This window comes from Nannospalax galili, unplaced genomic scaffold (assembly GCF_000622305.1).
Source record: "Nannospalax galili isolate Female #2095 unplaced genomic scaffold, S.galili_v1.0 scaffold799, whole genome shotgun sequence".
Lineage (NCBI taxonomy): Eukaryota > Metazoa > Chordata > Mammalia > Rodentia > Spalacidae > Nannospalax > Nannospalax galili.
In genome coordinates, this window is record NW_008343085.1 from 640,272 (window position 1) to 664,214 (window position 23,943).

General features: G+C 40.3%; 1 protein-coding gene across 1 annotated transcript in view; it reads right to left on the reverse strand.

Annotated features, from left to right (window-relative positions):
• The window catches only part of Lrrc36 (leucine rich repeat containing 36), a 72,883-nt gene that overhangs the window by 8,834 nt on the left and 40,106 nt on the right, over positions 1-23,943 (reverse strand). The window contains 5 exon segments of the mRNA XM_017799650.2: positions 1,295-1,460; positions 6,964-7,253; positions 10,594-11,034; positions 15,088-15,139; positions 17,080-17,207. Of these exon segments, the coding sequence (XP_017655139.1) occupies positions 1,295-1,460; positions 6,964-7,253; positions 10,594-11,034; positions 15,088-15,139; positions 17,080-17,207 (1,077 nt within the window).

Sequence of the window (23,943 nt, forward strand, 5' to 3'; positions counted from 1 at the left end):
TAGTGAGTTCCAGGCCAGCTGGGGCTACTGGGAGACCCTGTCTCAAAAAGACCAAAAATATAAAATAAAATAAAATAAAATAAATCAATCAATAAGGGGCTGGAGAGATGGCTCAGCGGTTAAGAACACTGACTGTTCTTGCAGAAGATCCAGGTTCAAATCCCAGCACCCACATGGCAGCTAACAATTGTCCATAACTCCAGTTCCAGGGGATCTGACAGCCTCCACAGGCATTGCACGACACAGGTGTCCTTACCTACATGCATGCAATACATGCATACACATAAAATAATAAATAAAATGTTTTTAAAAATTAATTAATTAAAAAAAAGAGTCCAGGCATTTATTTATTTTAGTTTTTCAAATCAACATTTCAACAGTCCTTGTAAAATCCCATGATCAAACCTAATTTCTGTTGTATTCATTATTGGCACTTCCAAAAGAATCATAAAATCTTTTGTAATTATTAACATAAGTACTTTGTAGTAAGCATATCGGATCATTCTGTGTATTACCAAAGACCACACACACACCATAGGAGGAATAAAATAATTGGAAAGATTGCTGATTGAAAAAAACGAGGGGCTGGAGAGATGGCTTAGCAGTTAACAGCACTAATGCTCTTGCAGAGGACCCGGGTTCAGTTTCTAGCACCCACATGGCAGCTAAAAACTGTCTATAACTCCAGTTCCAGGGGATCTGAGCCCTCTTATTCTGGCCTCCGTAGGCATTGCATGACACAGGTGCACTTACATACATGCAGGTAATACACTCATACACATAAAATAAAAATAATAAAGAAAAAAAAATTTTTTTTTTTTGGTCTTTTTGAGACAGGGTCTCCCTGTTGCCCCAGCTACTGTCCTGGAGCTCATTATGGAGACCAGGCTGGCCTTGAACTCAGTATTCTTGTAAGTGAAAAAAATACAAATTTTTTCTTTAGTTTTTGTTTTTAAGGGATAAAGAAAATATTTTTAAAAATATGAGCTGGGCATGGTGGAGCACACTTTTAATCCCAGCACTCTAAGAGATAGGTGGATCTCTGTGAGTTGAAGGCCAGCCAGGGCTACACAGTGAGACCGAGTCTCAAAAAACAAACAAAATAAACCCCCAAGCCCATACCCTCCAAAAAAGAAAAAGAAAAAGATAGATGAACATGAGAAAAATGCATATTTGCTAACTGTGGTGGTTCACAGTTTTACTCACAGGCTAAGGGGACCGGGTGACTGTGAACAGAGCACAAGCGGAAGCAAGGCTGAGCCCTCCCTCAGGCACCAAGAATGCCAGCACTCACCAAGAAACTTCTTGTTTAGGAGGAGGGAGCCAGAGCCACTCCAATGCTTATCCACCAGCTCCAGGAGGTGGCTGAGGACAGCGGCCACATGGGGGGTTCTGGCAGAGATTGGGGGACTATGGTTTCCTGGCAAACCATGCAAACTGCCCAGGTCACTAGAGAGAAGCTCAAGAAAAAAAGAAACAAAACAAAAATAGAACCATTTGTGTCATTTTTACACAATAAGGGAAGTAAGAATCCAGACATTTAAAACATTAATAATTTTTCTAAGTAAAGAAAGTTTCATCTTTTGGTTTAGATTTGAATAGCACATTATTTATGTCCAAGGCAAGCACGTAAGATATTCAAGGGAAATTTCATGTTTCTTCTTTCCTTTTCTTTGATGGTACTGGATTAAACCTTCCTTGGCAAGTGCTCTCCACTGAGCTACATCTCCAGACCCTCAAGCACAATTTCAAAGGTGCTAGGATTTTCTATCATGATTTTTTATAGATGTTTTCAGAATATATTAACACCTACATAAATGGTTTAATGTATTATGTAATATAGTAATATTAAACTAAAGAACATTTTTAAAGTGCCATATATGATAAAGTAAAATTGGGAATAATTTAATGAGAAATTATAACTCATAATAAGCTTCTATTTACTATAATATATAATAAATACAAATGCACTCTAACATTTTAAACATTATAGGTTGAATGTTATTGTTTGGTTAAATACTAAAGATCTATCTATCTATCTATCTATCTATCTATCTATCTATCTATCATCTATCTATCTATCCATCCATCTATCTATCATCTATCTACCTTCTATCTATCATCTATCATCTATCTAGCTATGTAGGTCAGGCTGACTTTGATCTCACAGAGATCTGCCTACCTCTGCCTCCCAAGCGCTGGAATTGAAGGCATATGCTACCACTCTTAACTAAGATATCTGTTTAAAAAATACATTCTTTTTAGCTGGACGTGGTGGTGCACGCCTTTAATCCTAGCACTCGGGAGGCAGAGGCAGGCAGATCTCTGTGAGTTCAAGGCCAGCCTGGTCTACATAGTGAGTTCCAGGACAGCTGGAGCTACAGGGAGACGCTGTCTCAAAATGACCCCCCCTAAATACATTCTTTTTATAAAATTTATTTTAAATTATGTGTGTGTGCCCAAAGAGCCCAGAGGCATTGGATCCCCCACCCCCTGGAACTGAAGTTACAGGTGGTTGTGAACAACCCAACAAGGGTGTTGGAAGTCCAACTTGGGTCCTCTGCAAGAGCAGTGTGTGATTCTTAATTGCTGAGCCATCTCTCTAGCCCTTTAAGACAGTTTTTTTTTTACTCAATAAGAACCATAGATAGGGTACTAGAGAGAAGACTCAGTGGTTAAGAGCACTTGCTGTTCTTGCTAAGGACCTAGGTTCAGTTCCCAGCACCTACTTGCTGGCTCACAACTCTCCATAACTCCAGTTCCAGAGGACTGAACGCCCTCTTCTGGCCTCCTTTGGCACTACACCCATGTGATGTACTACCATACATGCACTCATACACATAAAATAAAAATAAAGGAGCTGGAGAGATGGCTCAGTGGCTAAGAACACTTGTTCTTCTAGAGGACCCAGGTTCGATTCCTGGCACTCACACGGTGGCTAACAATTGCCTAAAACTCGAATTCCAGGGACCTGACACCCTCTTCTGGCCTCTGTAGGCACTGCACATTGCACGCACGTGGTGCACTTACCCACATGCAGGCAAAACACTCAAACACATAAAATAAAAAAAATAAAAAATGTTTTCAAATCATAGATTAGATAGGTCTGAATAGTAAGATTCACAGTTGCTTCTATTTCCTCTAACCTGACATTCATATTATATGTATTTTATTGTAAGGGTCTCTCTTCTAGTCTTTCCTATAGAGTTGCATGGACTTAAAAAACTAATACAGGCTAGGAATGTAGCTCAGTGGTAGGTGCTTGCCCTGGGTTCCATCCCCAGCAACATGTGTATGCGTGCTCACACACACACACACACACACACACACACACACACACACACACACGCACACATGCACACAATCTGATATAAATTAAAAACAAATTATTTCTCTATTCTTGGCTCTTTTGATGTAAAAAAAAATAGGGATGATTAATTAGCTAATGAAACACAACACTCAAGACAGTAACATTTATGAGCCCTGATTGCTTAACCTGCCCATTAACTTCTTGAGTTAGCACACACACACACACACACACACACACACACTCACACACACATACGCACACATGCACACAATCTGATATAAATTAAAAACAAATTATTTCTCAATTCTTGGCTCTTTTGATGTAAAAAAAAATAGGGATGATTAATTAGCTAATGAAACACAACACTCAAGACAGTAACATTTATGAGTTAAGTCACACATCTGGTCTATGATTGGTAGGGAAAAAATTTATTCAGTAAGTCTGATCATGAGTCCAGAGTAAAGAAGGACTGGGGACATGTGAAGTGGGGGAAGATGGGATCATTTAAGATGTCAGCCTGATTAAGTCATCTGGATTAAGCTGTAGAAAAGTCAGGTCATATCACAAGGCTATTTTATAGGAATTTGTAAAAAATGGGTATTTCCTGGGTTTCTTTTGTGTTTTTCTTTTTTTTCTTTGTTGAGACAGAGTCTCATGTGGCCCAGGCTGACCTCAAATTTGCTATGTAGCTAAGGGTGGCTCTAAACTCCTGATCCTGCTGCCTTAACCTCCCAAATGCTGGGATTATAGGTGTGCTCCACCATAGCCAGCTTGTCACTGGTTTTCTTTGGATTTTAATTCTGTATGAATAGCAGGGAGCAACTTGGAAATTTACATATGCCTTCTATCACTTCATCACAGTCTGGGGAGTGGGCACAATTTTTATTTTTAGGTAATTTTGTTACTTTCATGAATTTTTTTTTTGTCTTTTTGAGACAGGGTTTCCCTGTAGTGGGGCTGGCGTGGAACTCACTATGTAGACCAGGCTAGTCTTGAACTCACAGAGATCCTCCTGCCTCTGTCTCCCGAGTGCTGGGATCAAAGGCAAGCGCCACCATGGCCAACTGGATCTTTTAATCTCTAGTAAACTATGCCTTATGGCTGATTTAGTTCAATATCTGCCTTAATTTTTAAAATCTGACTGTGCCTCTAAATTTAGTTGCTCAAAAATAAATTTTCGGGGCAGGAGAAATGGCTCAGTGGTTAAGAGCACTGGCTGCTCTTGCAGAGAAACCAGGTTCGGTTCCTAGCACCCACAGGCAGCTAACAACCATCTGTAACTCCAGCTCCAGGGAATCCAAGGCTCTCTTTTAGCCTCCATGGGCACTGCATGCACAGATGTACTTACATACATGCAGGCAGAACATTTATACATTTGTAAAATAAATTAAAAAAAAAACCCAAAATCTAAAAAATTCCAAAAGTAAATTTTCTAGTTATAAATTCATGCAGTTTAACTTTGTGCTTTGTCAGATTATTGTGAGTTTTAAAAATGCCTTAAATTTTTATTTATTTATTTTTATTTTATGTGTATAAGTGCTATGCCTGCATGTGTGTAACTGCACTGCATGTATGTAAGTGCAGTGCCTGCGGAGGACAGAAGAGGGCATTGGATCACCCGGAACAGTTGTTAGCTACCATGTGGGTGCTGGGATTTGAACCCAGGTCCTCTGCAAGAGTAGTCAGTGCTCTTAATCACTGAGCCATCTCTCCAGTCACTAAAAATATTTTTTCAAAATATTTTAATGCCTTTTTTTTTTTTTGAGACAGGGTCTCTTTCTTTAGCCCTTCCTGGCCTGGAGCTCACTGTGCAGACCAGGCTGACCTGGATCTGTGGAGTGCTGGAATTAAAAGCACATGCCACTATGCCAAGCTTCATGCTGCTTTCCTTTTTAGCAATTTTTGAATTACAGATTTCAGAAGCTGAACAGTACATTTTTTGTGTTTATATTCAAGGGCGCGAGACATGTAGCTCAGTGATAGAGTGCTTGCCTAGCATGTGTGAGGTTGAGTTCTTTCTCCAGGAACCTCCTAAAAGCAAAAGACTTCTGCTTTTATGTTTATATTCAAGCAGCCCTTTAAAAGTCTTCCATATTAAGAAACATAATTCAACAGGAAAAAAATGGGAGTTTTAAAGATAGTCCGAAAATGCAGAGACTTTAATAATATAATAAAAAATAGAAGTAAACGCTTTTCCTAGACCATTTAGAAAATATAGCATCCAAATATTGCAAGTGTTGCTGTGCATTCACCCTTCAGATGCCATCACATTGTTAGTGTTTTTTTCTGATAAAATAGGTATCTGTGGCTGGAAATGTAAAAACAGCCCCAAAATAAAGTATTACAAGACTGCCCCCTTTGGTACACAAAAAATATAACTATTTCCAAATTTCCTTTTTTCTTTTCCTTTCCTTTATCTGTGGTACTTGGGATTGAACCTGGGGCCTCACATATACTGGGCAAGCAACCTGCCACTGACGAACAGCCCCGGCCCTCACCTCCAAAACTCTGAAAACTGAATAGGAAGTATTCAGAGAGTCAAGAAACAATTTCTGTAAACTCATCCCAGCGTACAAAAAGATTTCCAACAACTGAAAACATAAGTGACTAGAGATAGTTGTTTTTGACCAATACCCTGCTTCCTTACAGGGCAGTAAACGACTGATACATGATTCAGAGGATCATAGACTCAAAGGATCTTTGGCTCTGAGAGCTGTGGTTTCTTTCTCTTTCTTTCTTTCTTTCTTTTTTTTTTTTTTTTTTGTCTTTTTAGAGACAGGGTCTCCTTGTAGCCCCAGCTGTCCTGGAACTCACTATGTAGACCAAGCTGGCCTCAACTCACAAAGATCAACCTGCTTCTGCCTCCCAAGTGCTGGGATTAAAGGCGTGCGCCACCATGCCCAGCAAGAGAGAGAGAGCTGTGGTTTCTTTAAGATAAAGTTTCAAGATGGCAGTAAGACCTGGAGAAAAATTAACATTCTGACAAGCCAGGAAAATGAAAGACATTCTCCATGAGGAATGTACAAAAGCAGAACAAAACTTAATAAGAACTTAAAAAAAAACTTTTAAGCACTAAAAAATATTGAAGTTTTATTGTTTAACACTCTCATGATTTTATGAAAATGAATTATATTACATATTTAGGAATGGTTCTTTGTTTTATTTGTTTGTTTATCTGAGCCACTTTCAGCTAAAAGAAAAATCTCTTGATAATTTAATTCATTTGCTTGTGACTACTTTGGAAAAAACTTGGAATTATTTGCGTTTCTGTTTAGAAAAATAAAACAATGGTTTTATAAGAACTATTTCAAGTAAGTTAGTTATTTGTGGCAACCTCTAGTTGGCAAACTCTTGCAGGACATTTATTAAAGTACAGCCCCACCATGTTTATGCTCTAGAGGTAGATCAGGGTTAATTCCCTTGTGATGGAAATTTTTTAAAAATGGTGGCAGTCAGGGGATAACTTTCCCAAGGGCAGAAGAATCACAGGTAATATGGGCCACACGCCTCTGAAAATTTTCTACAACATATAGCGCTATAGGTGAGAGCCACCCCACCCCCAACAGGAACACAGTCTAGTCTTTGAGCCTTCTTGTTTCTTGTGCGTACACACGCGCACACACACACACACACACAAACAAGCCAATGCTTGCCTCATGGCCTGGAGCATCTTGGAAACCATGCTTTGGATTTAGGTTGGCAAGAATATTGTCCTTCTGCTTGAAACCTCTCCTCAATGGGCTTAATGACCTCTTGGTTGGAATCTCCATGTTATTGGAAGCCCCCGGAGGCAGCAGCAGTGTTCTCGCAGAGTTTCCCAGGATAGGGTTGTTTGGGAGAGAACCAGGTGCTGGTGCAAAATCACTGAGGTTGCTGGATAATTGTTGCTCTACGTTGGCCAGCAGAACAGGGTCACTGTTGAAATGGGTTGTGGCATACAGATCTGCGGAGGAAACAGGCTGGAAATGAGCCTGGGCTTCAACTCTCTTATGCTTCGCATCTAGGGTCATAATAACTACTCCTTAGCATATACCTTTAATTCTTTGGATCCTTTCTGTCTCCCTCCACCTTACAAAACCTCAACTCTGGTTAAATGCAACTGTCTACATGTTCCCAGTCTACACCAGAGCCGTGGAACATGGTTGAAGAACAACACACATCTGTTCTGATTTTCCTCATTTTAACTCATGACCACTAGACTATCTGGACCCTTACTGCTGCCAAACTGTCCTCATATATTATTCTGGTCAGTTTATTCTAGTTCCTGAGATTTGTTCACATATCTTTTCCCTTCAAACTTTGACTATCATCTCTTCTCTCCTTTTCCTCAGATGCCGATTCTACCAAGAGAACAGAGACAAAAAAAAAAAAAAAATCCATGCCATCTCAGTACCAAATCTATCAACTGACATATTTGTGTCAATAAATCCTCTGCCTCCTTCTTGTTGATGAACTGTTAGGGCTTCATTTAAGGCCAACTTCTTTACTGGTAGACTAGATTCCATTTCTTCTTGACTAGACAAGGATTTTCCCCTTGTAATGGTTCTCTTTTCTGCTACATCATCAATCTAGAGGTCTTAAGGGATCCCCATCCCCTGCACCATTTCTCTGTTTTGTACTATTCCAAACCCCCTGAAGGACTTGTATATACTTGGCACTCAACTGCTGTACACCCAAGTTTTTTTCTTTAATGTTCCTCAATGAGACTTTTATTTCTTATATCCCCTGAAGCTGTTCATTAATGCTTTTGCACTGCCAAATAACCATCAGTCCCAGTTACCTCCCTAGATCAGCAACTCTTGACACAGAACTATTACTTCCTCCTTCTTGGAACACATTCTTCACTTGGATCCCAATGTTACTCTCTCCTGGCTTTTCTCCTCTTCTTTCACCCTCCATAGTAGATTCTCTTCATCTGTTCAACTTCAAATTTTCAGACGGCTCAGTGTCTGTCCTTAGATCTCTTTCCTATTTGTTTATTCCCTAGATGAGCCTCTCATTCATTCCAAGTTTTAATGTCTCCATACCCCTAGAATCCTCAGTTTTATATTTCCAGCTACTTTTTCTTCTTGAACACCACACTATTATGTCCAATTATCAGGTTGGCATCCCTGGAAACTTCTAATAGGTATCTTAAACTTAAGATATCTAGGGATGAAGAGATGACTCAGCAGTTAAGAACATTGGCTGTTCTTGCAGAAGACCCAGGTTTGAATCCTAGCACCCACATGGTGGCTAACAACCATCTATAACTCCAGTTCCAGGGGTTCTGACACCCTCTTCTGTCCTCTGTGGGCATTGCACAACACAGGTGCCCTTACATACATGCAGGCAATACAGGCATACACATTAAAAACAAAAACAAAAACCCAAAACTTAAGATATCTAAAATCAGAGACTGGAGAAAAGGCTCAGTGGTTAAAGAGCACTGACCGTTCTTGCAGAGGACCTAGGTTTGGTGTCCAGCAACACATGGCAGCTAACATCTACCATAACTCCATCTGACACCCTCTTCTGACCTCTTACAGGCATTGCACAGCATGGGTGCACTTACATACATGTAGGCAATACATACTCATACACATAAGAAAAGATATCTAAAACCAAACTGGAGTTATGGACAATTGTTAGCCACACTACTCTTAACCGCTGAACCATCTCTCCAGCGCCCTCCCCCCCACAGCCAAACTCTTGATATACATCTTAAAACTTGTTTCTCCCATTCTTTTCCATCTTAGTAAATAAAACTCCATTGTTCCAGGTATTCAGACCTGAAACCTTGGAGCCAAGACTCTCTCTCCCATACTTTACTCCTGGCCCATCAGCAAATCAGAGTATTTTTCTTTAGAATATATTCAGAATCTGACTACTCACCAGCTCCACTGTTTTCTCTAATCCAAGCTACCAACTCTTATCTGAATTCTAATCTCTTAAGTGACTTTTATTTCTACCCTTTCCCCCTTTTCCATTCTCAATTTAGCACCCAGAACAGTCTCTCTCTCATCTCTCATCTCTCATCTCTCATCTCTCATCTCTCATCTCTCTCTCTCTCTCTCTCTCTCTCTTAGAGTTTTATTCCCATCAAGGGAGAGGCATCTACAAAGATTCAGAGAGAAGGATGAATGGGCAGAAGCAGGGATAGTGGGTGTGTTTCTCAATCACTCTCCACATTATTTTTTGAGACAGAGTCTCTCACCAAACCTAGAGCTCTCCAATTTGGCAAGACTAGCTGGCCAGCAAGCCCTAGGGATCTTCCTGTCTCTGCTTCCCAGCCCTGTAATTACAGGTGTATACCACTGCACCCAGCTTTTTATGTGGGTTCAGGGGTTCCAAAATCAGGTTCTCATGTTTGTGCAGCAAGTGCTTTACTGACTGAGCCATCTCTCCAGGTCCACAGAGCAAATCTTAAGTGAGAATATGTTACTCCAAACCACAAACCCTCCAACCACCTCTGACCTCACCCAGAATACATGTTTGGCCATCTCTCTGACTTCATCTATATACTTACCTTCCCTTACTATGCTCTAGCCACACCAGGCTCGTTGTTCCTTGAATGTGGCAGGCCTGGACTAGCCTCAGGAACTCTGTACTGTACTATCTCTTCTATCTAGTAAGTTCTCCTCAAGTTGTCCTTGCTTCTTATATTGCATTTCATTTAAGTCTGTACATTTATGATGCTTCATAAGAGAATTTTTCCCTGATAATTCAATATAAAAAACCAATTCTTTCTTATTGCTCTCTATATACTGTGTTATTTTCCATCTCAGCACTAACAGACTGACATATTTATGTTAACTTATTTATTATTTATATCACCTTACTAGAATAAAAGCAAGGAATTTTAAAAATATGATAAAATACATGAAATTTGATTTTGTTCTTACCTTATTCACAGAACTAGAATAGTAACCAGCACATAGTAGGTTTTCAATGGACTTTACTGACTAAATTAATAAATAGCTGAAGACCAATCTCTATTACTAACGCTGAAATGGGCTTCTTCTGAAAGAACTCAGAAGAGCAGTGATTGTGATGGAGAAGAGTAGATGCTGCTGGAAATATGTCTTAGGACGACACTTCAATAAACAACATGTAGTTGTGAAACTCATGTTTCTACAATTTTTCTCTAACATATCTTTCATGTTAAACTCATACCTTCCAGATTTCTAGACGTTCCATTGACCCTAAAATACAATTTAAGAAATATTAATTCCAAAATTTCCAGCTATGCTTCTATCTTCACAAGTGTGAAAACTACCAGCAAACTGACAGGAAGCTATTACCTGAACTAAGCTTCAAAAGCCTTCCTGTGCTGGACTCCGGGTTTGACAGAGAAGTCAGTAAGTCTCCACAAGAAAGAGATGAGGTGGCCTTTGTGTCATTTGAAGGCTTTATGCTGTATTCTCGATAGTTCTTGCTTTTTGGAGGCCTTTTGACAAGACTTCCACGCAGGGAAAGAGTTTGAGAATAATGACTATCACAGTGTTCCAGACCAACATCAGAATGTAGCTGGTAGGGAAGGGTCTGGTTTGAATCACCCACAGCCAAGCATTTGCCCAGTGAGACATCATGGGTAAGTGGATACACATCAGGTTTTGGTATCATGTCCTTTTCTGGAGAAGAACCAGAAGACTTATTGTCTAGAAAAGATACTCGGTATCCATCTCTAGTCATCTTCTCTGGAGATCGGACTGTGGACTGACGGGGCGAGCAGTGCCTAAATTCTAACCCTCATGAAGAAATCAGAACAAAACAAAACATGATGAGAATTCATCTTGGCCAAGTTGAGGTACTCTGTTCACTAACCTAGGAAAAGTTCTTAGGAAGAAGTGGTTTCTAATTTTCTAATTTCTAATAAATGGTAGCATAATGATGAAAGTACGTCCACATGGATGACAATAAAACATGTGGGACATTTGTGTAAGCAGTAATGAATCCCCTAAGAATTTCCTCCTAAAATCGCAGGTTCAGAGCTTTCTAGATAGTATTCCCCACTCCTTTTTTGTTTTTTTGAGATAGGGTCTCACTGTAGCCCTGGCTGGCCTGGAACTTGTTATGTAGACCAGGCTGGCCTCAAACTCACAGAGATTGGCCTGCCTTTGCCTCCCTAGTGCTGGGATTAAAGGTGTGCGCCACCACACCTGGTCTTTTCTTTCTTTCTTTCTTTTTTTTTTTTTTGAGATAGGGTCTCTCCAAGCAGCCCAGGCTGGCCTGGAACTCATAACACTCCTGCCTCTTTCACCTTCCAACTCCTGGGATCAAGGTATGTACAACCATACCTGGCTTCTAGACAGTAATTTCATATAAAAAGTTGATGTGCCTCCACATGACAATAGTTGTGATTTTATATATTGAGTCTGTGGGCAATAGTTGGCCTATGATTTCATGGACTCCTCTCCACCTCTCACTCCCACATTCCACCCAGAGGCTCTAGGGTCATTCACTGGGAACTGCTACCAGTTAAATGGTAGGGAATGTAAAACCTGTGAAACTCCCTGGTCTAGGTGCTAACCCAGTCATAAATAATTTCTCTTTATTTGTCATCCATAAAGTCTCATATTGGGGCAAATGGAGCAGCATACCAAATGGAAGACTGCTCTTTGATACCTTCAGAGTTTCACGTGTTTGAAAGTCTTCCTAAGGAAACTGAATATGCTATTTCTGAGCTAGTCATTAATTTTTCTAGCCCTGATGTTCCTAAGGGCTGATAAGACCATCAGTGTTTACCCTGTGTCAGCATACATAGAGTGATAAAAGCCATAGAACAGTACCTTTAGGTAACAAAAATACCTTAAGTATAAAAACTTTTTTTTTTTTTTGGTCTTTTTGAGACAGGGTCTGCCTGCAGCCCCAGCTGGCCTGGAACTCACTACGCAGACCAGGCTGGCCTCGAACAAAGAGATCTGCCTGCCTCTGCTTCCCAAGTGCTGGGATTTAAAGGCATGAGCCACCACTCCTGGCAAAAACTTCTATTTTTTTATATAATGTCAAATTATATAATCCAGACAATCCTCTTCTTGAAGACATGTAAAAATATGGATTATATATATTCTTAAAAACAACAAAGAGCTAAGAAGATAGTAAGAAATTTCTAGGCCCAAATCCAGGGAACAACAAGAACTCCTAAAGGTACATTAGCACAGAAAGCCTCCAAAGACATTCTAGGGTGAAGGGGAGAAAAGCACAAGTTCCACCCAAGGGAAGAGGTATGACAATGGCCTCCCCGCAACATGCACACACATTGACAGGGAACTCTGGGCAGGATACAATGTTCAGAGTAAAGGTACACTGGAAATGAACTGGCTCTGATAATGATTTGGTAATCCAGGTTTGCATCATCTGGGTGATCCACGGAACTTTAAACTGGAATTAAAGTAATCCAGGACTGATAGTATTCTAGGTACCTAGCAGAAGCAAATGAAAATTTGTTCTGGAAAAGGCAAATGCATTTAAGACCAATAATTTATTAGTTTAAATATTTATTCAAATATAAGAGCAAGCACACATTAGAAAACAACAACGACAAAAAAATAAACCAAGGTAATAATATGGATAAAACCAGTAGGAAAAAAAACCGTAATAAAATTAGACCTACAAAGATCTCTGATACTATAAATAATATATACCATATGGTTCTAAAGCAGCTATGTTTATTCTTTTCAAAGAAATGTAAAACATGCCTAAATTTTTCTTAGAGAAAGTGACCTGGATGATTTGTAAAAGGACCAAACCAAACACAGGACTGAGAAGAAAAAAATAAACAATTGAAATTAAGAATTTAGCATATAGGTTTAATTGTGGATTAAACACAACTGAAGAGAAAGATGGACTGGAGAGACTTGTCCAGAATGTAAACTGGACAAAAAAAGATGAAGAATATAGATGAATAAGAAACAAAAACAGTGAAAATCTCAGATATATATTTAATTAAGAATAAGAAGTGGAGTTGGGCATGGTGGCGCACACCTTTAATCCCCACACTCAGGAGGCAGAGGCAGGCAAATCTCTGTGAGTTCAAGGCTAGCCTGGTCTATGTAGTGAGTTCTAGGCCAGCTGGGGCTACAGGGAGACCCTGTCTCAAAACAAAAACGAAAATGAATAAGAATGAGGTAAAGAACAGTATGCAAATATTTGAAGTATTTCTCAGCACTAATGAGATATAATTCATGGATTTGAGAAGCATAATAAATACCAAGCAGGACAAACTTAAGTAAATACGTACATCATAGTGAAACTGCCCAGAAAACCCTAAAAGCAGCCATTAGGAGGAAAAGTAATAGATTCCCAGCTAACTTCTCAAAAGCAAACATAAAAGAAAAGACAAGCAGATTAACTGCAGTATTTTGAAAGAAACGTTTGCCAGTCCAGAAGTCTACACCCATCAAAAACCCCCTTCAAGAATAAGAATGATGGTGAATGGAAGCATTTTCAAACAAAATTGAAAGAGTTCATCACAAATAAACTTTAGGTCCAGGGCTGGAGGGATGGCTCAGTGGTTAAGAACACTTGGTTGTTCTTGCAGAAGACCCAGGTTCAAATCCCAGCACCCACATGGCAGCTAACAACTGTCCATAACTCCAGTTCCAGAGAATCCGATGGCCTCTTCTGTCCTCTGTGGGCATTGTACGACATGGGTGCACTTACCTACATGCAGGCATAACACTCATACACAATAAAAATAATAAATAGAATATTTTTAAAAAAAAGAACAGCCACTTTTGAAAGAGATGTATCCTTGCTCTGGAATGTGTTGCTGAATATGTTAAAGTTGTAATGAAAAAAAATAATAAAATGTTAAAAAAAATAAGCTTCAGGCCCACACTGAAGTTTATACTGTAAGCTGGAAAAAAATGATCTAATAGGGGCTGGAGAGATGGCTCAGCAGTTAAGAGCACTGACTGCTCTTGCAGAGGACCCAGGTTCAATTCCCAGCACCCACATGGCAGCTACTAACCATCCTTTCCTCCAGTTCCAGGGAAAACCAAAGCCCTCTTCTGACCTATGAGACACTGCACGACATGGGTATACACTCACATACAGGCAGGCAATACACTCATACACATAAAATAAAAATAATAAATAAAATTAAAAAATGATCTAATAAAGGATTTCTGAGCTCAAGAAAGATAGGAAAACAAAGTCATAAATGTATGGATGCATTTAAATAAACATTATGTGAGAAATATCTTGTGGGGTTAAAAAATATAGAAAATAAAAAGCCATAGGAAACTGCTAGAGAACATAGCTCAGTGGTAGAACCCTTGACCAGCACACAAGGTCCTAGATTCAATCCCTGGAAGCAGAAAAAAAAACAACAAAAACCACATAGTTGCTTGGAGGGATTAAATGGAGAAAGTACTCTAAGGTCTTTAAATTGTCTGACAGAAAATATAAAATAAGGGGGAAAAAAAGAAAATTTGAGATATTGATAATTTTTAACTTATGTAAGTTAAAAACATACTGTCATTTTGGGAATAATAGTAAAAGTACAAAAACTGTGCACAACTTACAAAATAGTAGAGAGAGAAAGAACAAATAGAAGAAAAACAACTTTAAAGGAATGTAAGAAAAAGAAATAAATGGGGTCAGAACAGTCACTCTTCAAGCAGAAAAGCCTCACAGGCCACTAAGTATCCAAGGCAGTCCCTGAGGAAAACAGAAAAAGGCTTAGCTGACAAAACAGGACCTGGAGCTGCCACACTGTCATCTTATACCTCTCATCCCATCTACATTTTTCTAACAGTGTGGGGAAAATACCCAGTAAGCAGAATATTTACCATCATCCTGGTGGTTGTCACTTGGCATCTCCCTTCTTGTCACTTCCTGCATCTAAAAAAAGTTTGAAAGTTTAGGAAGAAGGGCAGTGTTCAGACATGAGTTCACAGGACCAGGGGGTTCAGGGTACTGTTACCCAGGATGTCTATTCCTGAAAGCAAGGGAAACAGACCTTCCAGCAGAGGTCTGAGGTTGAGCCTGTTTTGAAACAGTCAATACAAGGAGGTTTTGGAGCAGGTAAGGAGACTCCTTGAAAACAGAAACTATCCTTAAAATGTGAAGGACATAGCAAACAGTGTAATACTGTATTTTGTCTGCATACATTTTTTTTCTTTTCTATGTGTGGTGCAGAGGGGTGGGGAAATCGGGGGTGTATGATGGTAAGGAACAGAGGGTGAGCTGGAGTGGTGGCGCACGCCTTTGATCCCAGCACTCGGGAGGCCGAGGCAGGTGGATCTCTGTGAGTTCAGGTGTCTTCCTCTATTGCTCTGCACTTTATTTTTTGAGGCAGGATCGCTCACTAAACCAGTAGCTCATCTATTTGATTAGACTGGCTAGTCACTGAGCCCCTGCAATTGATTTGCGTTCTGTCACCCTGTCCCTGCCTCATCTGGTAGTGCTAGGGTTACAGAAGGACTCATACCAGCTTTTACACTGATGTCAGGAATCCAAATTTACCCCACTGAGCCATTTCCTGAGATCAGGCCACATTTTCCAACTTTATTTTTTTCTATTTAAGGGATTTCCATATTTATTTCACTTTCTGATAAAGCTGATACCAACAACCACAAGAACCAACAAGAGCTGTTTTGTTTTTCTTTTGAGAAAGGGTCTTGCTGTAATAGCACTGGCTGGCCTGGAACTTGTCATATAGAACAGGATAGTCTCAAACTTGCAGCAATCTTGCTTCTGCCTCCTGAATGCTGGGATTACAAGTATGACACCTTGGCAACTAATGGAGTTTTAATAAGCTGTAAATTAATCTGAGACATAACTAGGTAAGAGCTAGAGCAAAAAGAAAGCCATTTAATATTTGTTCTTTTAAATATATCTTAAAATATTCAGTGTCTTGGTTAGGGATAAACCTCAGTGGTACAGGGCCTGCCTAGCATGCCCAAGGCCTTAGGTTCTATCCCAGCACACACAGGCTCCCACATACAATGCAGATAGAGAAAGGTAGAAGTCCTACTTCCTTATATGTTAAACTAAAAGGTTATAGTAAGCTATTCAATTTCCTTTTTCTCTCACTTCGGGAAGTAATCTTAAAAGTTTTATTTTTTTAAACTAAGAAGTGCTATTTAAGTTCAGCTATAAATTGGAATAGACTTTGTTTCTATTTCCTTAAATCAATAGCAAGATTTAAAAAAATGATAGTGGAGATAGTTTCTAAGCACCGAAGTAAGAACTCCAAAAACAAAGAAACAAAAGCTAATCTGTCTTTTTAAATATGGCATTATACACTGAAGGAGCCCTCACCATCCTCACTAAGGCAGTTCTAATCATTCAAATCTGCATTCATCCCAGTTTTTGCTTCCTTCTCTGGCTGGCTATTTTCTAGTTTCACTTGCTTACAAATGATCAAAGAAGAGGCAGAGGGAGATGCCAGCTCTGTTCTTTAGACATTTGCTCATACACAGTGAGTTTCATATTATCATTGCATAGCTACTTGCACCATATTTTTCTCTAAAAACCTGCCATTTTAAAATTTCCCCAAATCTTGCATGATCTCTAGTTTCCTATTTGTGTGCCACTTCTGTGCCATCTTACCTTTTAATTTTTTCTCTGTCTGCTACATAGAGGAGACAGCTTTGGGGAAAGTCACCTTGAAATGTAAGACTTTCTAATCAAAAGGAAGAATTAGAAAATATAAGGGGTTCAGGAGATGGAGGCATCTGCTAAAGAGAAGAAATTTTATAATCAGCTTCAAACTGTTAACAGTTGCATCCCTGTTTGAGGACCAATACCTGGCATAAAATGTGCTAAGTTTACGTTACCTGTGTTCCCAGTGGGAAAACATCTAATTTCTGAGCTGGTGTACCATTGCCCTGGGTTGCAGAAGTACTGGTTAGGGAATCCTTTATTTCCCGGCTGGGGAAGGGAATAAACAGTCCTTTGTTTGAATCTGTATTAAGAGAAAAGGAACACAATGAAGCTCTGGCAGACTTCAAAGGCAGCATGTCTCACGGAAAGATAGCAGAGGGGAAGTCACAAGATGGAGCTAGTTCATCGTGCCACTCTTGGAAACCATGTGAACTTGGGCAAATTGCTACACCTCTTTGAATTTGCTCTTTATTAGTAAAACAATGATAAAACTGCCTGTCTTTGAGAGTTGAAAGGAGACAAAACAAGATCTTAAATAGGAAATGGCTTCATAAATTATGAAGTGCTCTATAGAAACTCAGAGGAAGCCAAATAGTATTTTTGCACTCTTCTTAAGCGAATAGATATTGGAGCCTGACATCAATTCAATCATCCCTTACCATAGGAGATGCTAAGAATAGATGCCTGGCACCCTTGGGCTCTGATGGGCAGTCTGTACTGATTCATCATTTCAGGTCAGCCTCTTTCTCCCTTGACTTCCTTATTTGTAATAAGAGAACATCTGATCAGGACCTGTTTTATAGAGAACAATGCTAAGTCCTCAGGGCTCGAAGTCTTTCTTGCATATGATTAGAGAAACAACTTTTAAAATGAAAAGGAAAAAAAAAAAGCTATATCCTCATGGTAGACACCCTGGAAAATGACATCAGGAAACTCCAGTTTGAACCAGGCTGGTAGCACGTACCTGTGACCCCAGTACTGGAAAGGCTAAGGTTAGAGGAGCCCAAGCTCAAATCCAGCCTGGTCTTTATAAGCAAGTTCTAGGCCAGCCTAGATTCTCAGGAGGAACTTGGCTGAAATAAGTGTTTTGCATTCATTTAGGGAAATTTTTTCTAGCAGGATTGTGCAAGAATTAAGATAGTTTCAAAATTGTGGCCCTTCCTTAAACAATGCACTCTTCTGCAAGTTTCTCTCCACTGCCTCTGGCAACAGAAATTACTAAGAGCCAGTGCAAGTAAAAACAGTGAATAAAGCCAGCCCCCTGTGAACTAGTCCTTTAGTCCACTTGGGGCTCTAAGATGCTTCTGGGGAGAAGTGAAATGCATGTAAATACAAGATAACCCTTCTACCACTGAACTTGATTAAAATACCTTTTTAAAAAACATTTTATTATTTTAATTTTTTAATTAATTTATTTTTTGGTCTTTTTGAGACAGGGTCTCCCTGTAGCCCCAGCTGTCCTAGAACTCACTATGTAGACCAGGCTGGCCTTGAACTCACAGAGATCCGCCTGCCTCTGCCTCCTGAGTGCTGGGATTAAAGGCGTGCACTACCATGCTTTATTTTTTATTTTATGTATATGAGTGTATTGCCTGCATGTATCTGAATGCACCCATGTTGTGCAATGCTGCAGAAGTCAGAAGAGAGCTTTGGATTCCTCTGGAACCTGAGTTAAGGACGGTTTGTAGCCGTCATGTGGGTGCTGGGAATCAAACCCAGGTCCTCTGCAAGAGCTGGAGCCGTCTCTCCAGCCCCAAACTACCTTTTTTTAAAATAACATAAAAACCTCTCGAACTTCATGTTCTTCCATAGCTTTTACAGTAGCGCTGTGGAGAAAACAGGGAGCAGAAATTGTTGCGACCTGACCCTTGGTGTAGTGACCTTCCCCCTTGACCCTGAAGGACAATAGCACTCTGCTCACTAATAGTTAACAGGCTCCTGTTACTTGGCTCGCTAAGAGTTAACAGGCTTCTTTGGACTTTGTAGAGGCTTGAGGCGGGGGCAGTGTGCTCCCAGGATGCTGGGAAAACTAGACAGCTGTCCTTGGGATGCCAGGGTGGGTGCACACCCCACCCCTGTTTTATGCTTCTGCAGAAATCAAAGGAAGTCTGTTACTGGGCCAGTATCCATCAGTATCCACGGCCTTGGGAATGCTGTGCTTGTTTTCTTACTATTATAATGGGAAAATTCCTATGTGTTTTGTACTGCTTGAACACTTAACATATGTAAACTCTGTGTAAACTCCAATAAAGACTCTCAAGAGGGCAGTGAAAGCATTCCTGAGTGGACAAATGCAGAGGGTACCCTGATCTAATTTCAGTTTTTGGGAATGGACGCTGTGGTGGGTTTCCACACCTTAGAGAAAAGGTGAATGGTCAGTAACTGCTTTAGGTTGAGGCTCCTCCCATCCTTATCCTGCAGAAGACTTTTTCCTATTCAGCACTTAACACCGGTTTCCAGATTCACAGGTTCAACGTAATTTTGGGTTCAAGCAAATCTTCTACAGTCTGAGCTCTTCACTAAGTGCTAGTATGCTATTCCCTAGTCTTTAGCTATAAATGAAATCTAGATGACCCTAAATTAAAATCTCAATCTCTCTCTCTCCCTCTCTCTCTCTCTCTCTCTCTTTCCTTTCCCTCCCCCCTCTCCTTTCCTCTCCCTTTCCCTCTCCTCTCTTTTCTGCCCTGCCCCTGTCACATAGCCCAGGCTGGCCTTCAACTCATTATGTAGCCGAGGATGATCCTGATCCTCTTGCCTCTACCTTCTAAGTGCTGGGATTACGATCTTCACTTCCAAGACTCCTCCTGCTGGAGGTGAAGATAGTGAGTTTGGCTTAGAAAATATGCTTTTGTATATTGATGGGGAAATCTTTGAGAGCAGTTCAAGAAATTTAGGGCTGCATGTCAAAAGAGATGAGTAAATCAGGCATCACAGTGCACACCTGCACACTGGCATTCCTTTTCTCCCAGTCCCTCAGAACAGAAACTTTTATTGGAATCTAGTGCATCTGAAATGTTAATCAATTATAAAGTTTTATAGAATCACTCTTCTTGCAGGAAGTGAGAAGGATTTTTTTTTTTTTTTTTTTTTGAGACCGGGTCTCCCTGTAGTCCCAGCTGGCCTGGAACTTATTATGTAGACCAGGCTGGCCTAGAACTCACAGAAATCTGCTTGCCTCTGCTTCCTGAGTGCTGTGATTAAACGTGTGCACCACCACACCCGGCTGAGAGGGAATTATTTTAAAAATATTTGTTTATTTTTTATTTTATGAGTGTTTTTACTGAATGCACGTGAGTGTACCATCTGTGTGCAGTGCCCATGGAAGACAGAAGAGGGTATTGGATACCCTGGAACTGAAGTTACAGATGGTTGTCTGGGAACCAAACTTTGGTCCTCTGCAAAAGCAGCAAGTGCTCTTAACTGCTGAGTCATCTCTCCAGACCCTACTCCTCTTAACCACTGAACCATCTCTCCAGCCCTCTCTTGTGTCTTTAATTCATAAATTCAATGCTTTTTTTTTTTGTCTTTTTTTGAGGAAGGGTCTCCCTGCAGTCCCAGCTGACCTGGAACTCCCTATGTAGACCAGGCTGGCTTCAATCTCACAGAAATCTGCCTGCCTCTGCCTCCCAAGTGCTGGGATTAAAGGCATGTGCCATCCCGCCTGGCTAAATTCAACTCTTTTTAAGTTTAGCTTCTGTACCAAAACATTGCAGACAAAAATACTTAGCCTCTTGCCCCTTGGTTTTCACATCCCGGAGGGCTTTGTCAATCTGCACCTCCTCAATGTGTAGCTCCCTTGGTTTTCACGTCCCTGAGGTCTTTGTCAGCCTGCACCTCCTCATGTGCTGTACCAGTAATTGCTGCTCTAGTGAGGATGGGCTCCCATCTGACTGAATCTAGCTTGAGTCATCTCTGGATCACACACCTATCACGTCTCTTCTTTAAAATATCATGGTTACTCATTTTCAAGTGAATAAAAGTGGACATGGTTAGAGTAGAGGTTCTCTGCATCTTGGCCTCGGCCACAAGCTGAGTCAACACCCTAATCTGTCATACCTGTATTTGCTGATGCGTCATACCTAAATTCACTGCTGACCATTTTCCTGTTCTGCTGTAGGTTTGGTGCTTCTTTTCTCTCTACTTTGACTGCTCTTCCTCCTCAGCTATATCCACCGAATGTCCAAATCAAGAATCTCCCCTTTAGTGAAGGCTTTTCCAGGCCCCCAGTCAGTGTTGATGGCTATTGCTTCCTTCCCCCCACTTCTCTGTCTCTGTCACAGTGGAAATTTTTTCTCAGCCAGACTTGTTACCTAATTAGCAGTGATAAATCGCTCTGAACTGGGAGCACATGAAGATTTGATACTGCTGTGTCATTTCCTTGTCTGCCTAACATAGGAGTTGCCCAGTAATACACATTTCTTTGCAAAATCTCCCTCCTTTCCACTGTAGCAGAGATTGCTACTTGCTCGCCATTCATTTTTCTAGGTTAGGACTCTGGGTCCCCCATAACAGCCCTGAAAGGCCAACACCTGCATTTCCATAGAGACAGAAATGAACTTTAGTTTAAGCCAGTATTGGGGTAGGGGGCGGTCTCTGCTATTCCCTACTGACCTTTATCCAGCTAAAACTCCATCATGGCTAAATGAGATGATAAGAAACAAGGTGAAATGAGTTGGGTTTTAATGAATTATAAAGAAGACCTTGACTTATCTGCTAGGTATAGGGATGAGTCACTGAAATAAATTAAAAAAAAAACTACTATGTCTCTGTGTGTATGGTGTATGCATGTGTATATATATGTTCATGTGTGTGTGCATGTGGGGGAGATATACCAATGTGCACAGGCCAGAGGTTAAGGTACAGTGTCTTTATCACTCTCCACCTTGTTTATTGAGACAGGGTCTCTCACTAAACCTGGAACTTACCAATTCAGCAAGACTAACTGGTCATTGAACTCTAGGGATCACCCTGTCCCCGCCTCCCAAGCACTAGGCTTACACCTAGTGCTCACTCCCATGTGTCACCACTCCTGGCTTTTTATGTGGTGGCTAGGGATCCAAACTCAGGTCCTCATGCTTGTGTAGTAAGCATTTTATTGACTGAATCATCTCTCCAGAGGTGAGTTTTTGTGGCAAATTTTTCTTTGCACCTTTAAAACAAGATATATTATGCTGTGAGTGGTGGTGCATGCCTTTAATCTCAGTACTTGGGAAGAAGAGGCAGGTGAATCTCGAGAGATTGAGACCATCCAGGTCTACATAGAGACTTCCAGGCCAGTCGGGACTAAAGGGAGATCCTGTCTCAAAAAACAAAGCAAAACAAAAATCTTAAAACAAGATATATTCATTAAGTCAGCATACTTTAGGTGTGATTTTACTTAAAGGCAAAAATAATTGGCTAGAAGAATGAGCAGTCTCTTTCAAATCCAAATCCACTTATTCCATGTGTATATGTGTATATGTATATGTATGATACTTGTAAATTCTCTTTAATATTGTTCTATACAATCTGATCTGCTCAACAAAACCCCTCCAACCCAACTACACTTTTACCAACTTTGTTCATGAACTGTTATGCTCACACAGCTGTTTTAAAATTCTATTTATTTATTTTTTAGTTTTATGTATGTGAGTGTTTTGCCTACAGGTATGTAAGTGCACCCATACATGAAAGCCTGCGGAGGCCAGAAGAGTGCATCAGACTCCCTGGAACTGGGGTTATAGATAGACAGTTGTTGGTTGCTGTGTGGATGCTGGGAACAGACCCCTGGACCTCTGCAAGAGCAGCTAGTGCTCTTAACCACTGAGCCACCTCCCTAGCCCTCAGGCAATGTTAATACCACTTCTAACAACCAGAGTGCTGCTTTTCCTTCCTTCGGGCCATCCCAGGATTCCATACAGGATTATGTTGTGTTCCATAAACACAACACATGGAAGACAATTTGGTCATTGACTACGAAGTTCTCACTGTACAATCCAGTGGTTTACTTGGTACCTACTAAGTAACCGAGACTTATGGCCACACAAAAAATGTGCATAAAGATACTTGTAGAAGCTTTTTCATAATTTTGAAACTGGGAGGTAATCAAAATGTTCTCCAGAAAGTGTGTTTGATAGTAAAGAAGACAATGAACTACTATTCAGAACTAAGAAGACATGAGCTAGCAACCCACAAAAAGGCATGGAAGCAACAAAGCCGACAGTGATAATGCATTGACACTGAAGAAAGCCCATCCGAGGAGGAGACACACCGGGGAATTCTGACTGTAGGGTATTCTGGAAAAGACAGAGCTACAGAGACAGCAAAAACATAGAGCTTCCTAGGAGGTGGGGTGGGGAAGAGGAAGATGAATAGAAGCACAGATGATCCTTAGGGCAGTGAAACTATTCTGGATGATACTGCGACTGTGGATACACGTCACTGTACACTTGTCAAAACCCTGGAATGTACAACAGCAAGCATGAACTGTAATATAAACTAAGAGGTTTTAGCAGGCTCATTTAATTGTAATAAATATGCTACTTTAATGCAGGATATTGTGTCACGCCATCTCCAATGAAGCCCGTGTGAGATCCTCCGTGGGTTGAGGCTGGAACTTCAAGGAAGGTTGCCTCTTGGAATTGGTTGTGATAAGAAACATGCAGTGTACCTGGCACACTCTTACTTGTTATTAATTTTCTAACTGTCACTCTATCTTGGGCTTTCTGTGGGCTCAGAAAGTGCCTGCTGTCCTTGGCGCCGCTATCACTCCCTTTATTGAAATACTTTAATCATTCTAGTCCAGATGCACCATTATTAACGAAAGATATTTTAATGAGAGATATTTTAGACATAGTGAGAAGTGACTAAGCAGAGTTAATGCTGGAAAGTCCAGGGAATAATAGATTTCTAGAAGAAAAATGTAGATAGATAAATATAGATAGAAGAAGGGTTTCTTGTTATTCATTACAATTCATGGATAAATTGGTAAGATCAAGACCACCTTGGAGTCTTTTGATAAACAATCAATAAGAGAGCATTAAAGGGCAAATATAGAA